General features: G+C 47.5%; 1 protein-coding gene across 1 annotated transcript in view; it reads right to left on the bottom strand.

The window, feature by feature from the left end:
* Positions 1 to 3,641, bottom strand: part of LOC143282817 (ras-related and estrogen-regulated growth inhibitor-like) — a 99,467-nt gene extending 95,826 nt beyond the window's left edge. Inside the window, exon 1 of the mRNA XM_076588607.1 lies at positions 414 to 3,641. Within this exon, the coding sequence (XP_076444722.1) occupies positions 414 to 570 (157 nt within the window). The 5' untranslated portion in view covers positions 571 to 3,641. The remainder of the gene's footprint in view (positions 1 to 413) is intronic.
* Between the last annotated feature and the right edge of the window lie 419 nt (positions 3,642 to 4,060).

Below are 4,060 nucleotides of genomic sequence, written 5' to 3' on the forward strand. Positions count from 1 at the left end.
TGCCGCTGCTGCTTCTGATGGTGCTTATCCCCGTTGTGGTGATGCTGATGATAATCACAACGAAACCATCTACAGTAACAACAAAATTGATGACAACAAATCAAAACATAAGATCAACAACCACAACAATGGCAATAATGATAGTTATAACAGTAATAATGATCATTATATCATTGTCATCATCATCATCATCATGATTAACAATGAGGAGGACGACGAGGAAGAGGATGATGACAACAACAACTACATCAATCATCATCATCATAGTGAATTTTGACCCATACCCCCCTGCCCCCCCCCCCTCCCTGGCCCCCAAACAACAACTCACTTCCACACTCTGCCCCCCCCCCCCCAAACCCCCATCCCCCTGCCCCCTCCCCCCTACTCCAGCATGCACTACTGACTGGACTCACCGCTCTTGCCCACGCCGCTCATGCCCAGGACGGCCACCTTGGTCTCCCCCAGGGAGGACTTCTTCCTCCGCAGGTAGGGCTTGAGGGTGGACCCCGACCCCGACACCGGCTGCCCCTCCCCCCCTCCCCCGGGGCTGTTCACCGCCAGGGAACTCATGCTGTCTGTTTGGCTTTCCGTCTGTGTGTGTGTGTGTGTGTGTGTGTGTGTGTGTGTGTGTGCGAGAACGGGAATCCCCGCAAACGATGACTGGGGATCAGTGTTTTAGGGGGGAGTGGGGGGGGGGGGGGGCAGGGTAATCCTCGTTTTGAAGATGGGAGTGTCTTTTGGGGGGACAGGGTAATCCCCTTTAAGGTGGGAGTGTTTTGGGGGGCAGGGTAATCCTCGTTTTGAAGGTGGGAGAGTCTTTTGGGGGGACAGGGTAATCCGCTTTAAGGTGGGAGTGTTTTGGGGGGCAGGGTAATCCTCGTTTTGAAGGTGGGAGAGTCTTTTGGGGGGACAGGGTAATCCGCTTTAAGGTGGGAGTGTTTTGGGGGCCAGGGTAATCCTCGTTTTGAAGGTGGGAGAGTCTTTTGGGGGGACAGGGTAATCCGCTTTAAGGTGGGAGTGTTTCGGGAGCAGGGTAATCCTCGTTTTGAAGGTGGGAGTGTTTTTTTGGGGGGACAGGGTAATCCGCTTTTTGAAGGTGGGAATGTTTTGGGGGGCAGGGTAATTCTCGTTTTGAAGGTGGGGTATACGCTTTAGAAATGGAGATTTTGGCTCGGGTATCTGCTTCGAAGGGGTTTTTTGGGGGGTGGGGGGTGGGGGTGGGGGTTCAGCAGGGTATCTGCTTTAGAAGGTGGGAGTATTTTGGCAAGGTGTCCGCTTTTGGAGGTGGGAGTGTTTGAGCAGGGTATCCGCTTCAAGTTAGGGGTGGAAAATTTGATGGTATCCCCTTTTGAAGGTTCCTTGGAAGTTTCGGTAGGATGATCCAAGTCTTCACATTTGTTGAAGTCGACGTACTGGATCCGAGGAATCTTCAGTTGAAATAATTATTGGACGACTGTTGGACAGATCGGGTTTATTGTTGGTTTGTTGAATTCTGTCTGTTTGGTCGCTGAAGATTCGAGATTTTTTTTTTTTTTTTTTTTTTGGGGGGGGGGGGGGGGTGGGGGGTGGTGGAGCTTGTGAAGCTGATGCTCTCAAGTCGTTCTTTTGGAAGTCATTCGCAACTGAGTTTCTTTCTTTCTTTCTTTCTTCCTCCACGATCCGATTGTGCTTTTTTTTGTTCGGCTATACTATTTGCTTTCCCTTTCTCAATATCATGGGCGACTTCCTTCCTTTTTTTTTTTTTTTTTTTTTTTTTTTTTTTGTCTTTTTTCTCTCTCTCTCTCTTTCTATCAGTACAACAGTACACTATCTTCAGCTACCTTCCTCTGCTTTCGCTCTATACACCGATGCAGGTCTCTGAAAACCACACCCGTATTTGTTTAACTGCTACAACTGAGGTTCTATGTTCGGAGCTGGGCTATTCTTCAAAAGTCTGCGAATTGTGGAATTTCTCATTGTAAGTAGCATTGCATTACCTCATCAGGGGAAACCAGGCGAGCTGATCCGGAGGGCAGACCCTCTGTTGATGACATCACCGTGAACCATTTGCGCATTATGTATGAATGGGTAGGTATTCTGGCCAATATAAAAAGAGAGGCCAACAAAGTAGCAAAACTCTACATTCACACAACAGATATAAAACTTCCCTTTCTTTCTTCTCCTTTCTTCCCACCCTCTCTTCCTTTCTCTCCGTTCTGTATACCACGAACTTCTGGTGGTGGATTTCCGTTCTTGATTATTAGCTGAATCAACGACAGGACTGGGCTGCCCAGGATATCCGGAGTGTATGAAAACCTGCACACAGGTGGTTCTCTTTTTTTATCCGCGCGATTAAATCAACACTGTCTTGTTTTGCTTTGTTTTGTTTGCTCGCGGAGACAGGCTTGAGTCTTCAGATTTGCACAGTCTTTTATAAACACAGAGTGCACGCGCGGCTTCCAAGCAAAATATGGAGCACGTGCATCCGGGCACCAAGGGCCGGAGGGCGGAAGTGCATGTCACTAACGAGGGGAAGCAATTCTACAGCAGTTGGCACAGAGCTGCACCACCCCCTACTGACCCATCTGCCAACGGGACCCTCACAACACCAACCTCGTTAGACAGCATTTATTCTGGCAGCTTTCAACACGGTTGCTCGCAAAAGGCCGAACTTCTTCGTCATTTTCTTTCTTTCTTTCTTTCTTTCTTTCTTATTTCTTCCTTTCTTTTTTTTTTCTTTTTCCTTCTTTCTAGTTTTTCTTTCTTTCTTGCTTGCTTTCTCTTCTCGACACCTGCAAAATATCTCCAAATGCAGATCAACTGAAATCGGAATGTGACAGTGCCGTTTCTTTGTTCATATGTTCGAGTTTGTGGGGTTTTGTGTTGTTTTTTTCCTCCAGTCAAAGTCAAGTTACTGTCATTTTCTTCTCATGAAATGTCGATAACTTCACTCTGGAATGAACTTCACGTGTATTTTGTCATCATCCCCTAATCAGCGTTCCATTTCTCTCTCACATAATCATTCACAAATCCATCAGTCGCTGCTAAAATAAATAAATAAATCAATAAAGGGATTCAGATGAATCAAAGAAAGAAACGTATAACCAAAACAATCAGCTGTTGTTGTTGCTGTTGTTGTTGCTGTTGTTGTTGTGTTTAATGAAGACAGTCACAGAAGTCCGTAAGCGTCCGCATTAAACTAGCAGACCCGTCGCATAGATATAAATCCGCGGAATTGTTGACTTCAGCTGACGAGCAGACACATGGTTTGTCACACTCCACCAAATTGCGCAGACTAGGAAATAATTATCATTGATAATTTCTCAGTGACTCGACGCAGTATACACCAGCTGAAGACTTTGCTCGTTGTCAACGCTTGTCCTCACTTCATCACTTTTTTTTTTTTTTTTTAATCAGTAATCTGAACCACACTGTTTCTCAATGCCGTCACCATCATTGTCTGTTTTTGTTGCTGTTTTTTTTTTTTTCCCCAAAACTTTTCAAAACACTGTCCAGAACCCAAGAGAGCTTTATTTCACTCACTCTTCTCTCCCCACTACCCGTTAGTTACTCCACTGCAGGCAAACTTGCAAACTGTTCAATTCCACTGCCAAAAAGTACACGGCAAAAGCTGAACCACGCGCGCGCGAGAGAGAGAGAGAGAGATAGAGAGAGAGATGCACGTGCGAGAGACAAAGTTCTGTCTTTCCCGTATCTCACGTGCACTGTACCGCACCGGCACGCGCACGCACACGCTCCTTCACATTTACACACACACACACACACACACACACACACACACACACACACCACACACACACACACACACACACACACACACACACACACCCAAGGTAAGCTGAGAGGCCAGACCAACTTTTACCTGCAGAAGGTTGGTAGGGGGTAGGAGAGGGGGCGGGGGCGGGGGCGGGGGGGGATGCGGACGGGGGGTTAAGGACTGGGAGAAAGAGAGGAGGAAAAGAGGTTGGGGATCGGTGGGCGGGAGGAAGAGGGAGGAGAGGGGGGGCTGTAGGAGAAGCGGGGAGTGGAGGGGTAGAAGCAGCTGACTGCACAGAACGGT

The sequence above is a fragment of the Babylonia areolata genome, chromosome 6 (assembly GCF_041734735.1).
Source record: "Babylonia areolata isolate BAREFJ2019XMU chromosome 6, ASM4173473v1, whole genome shotgun sequence".
NCBI lineage: Eukaryota > Metazoa > Mollusca > Gastropoda > Neogastropoda > Buccinidae > Babylonia > Babylonia areolata.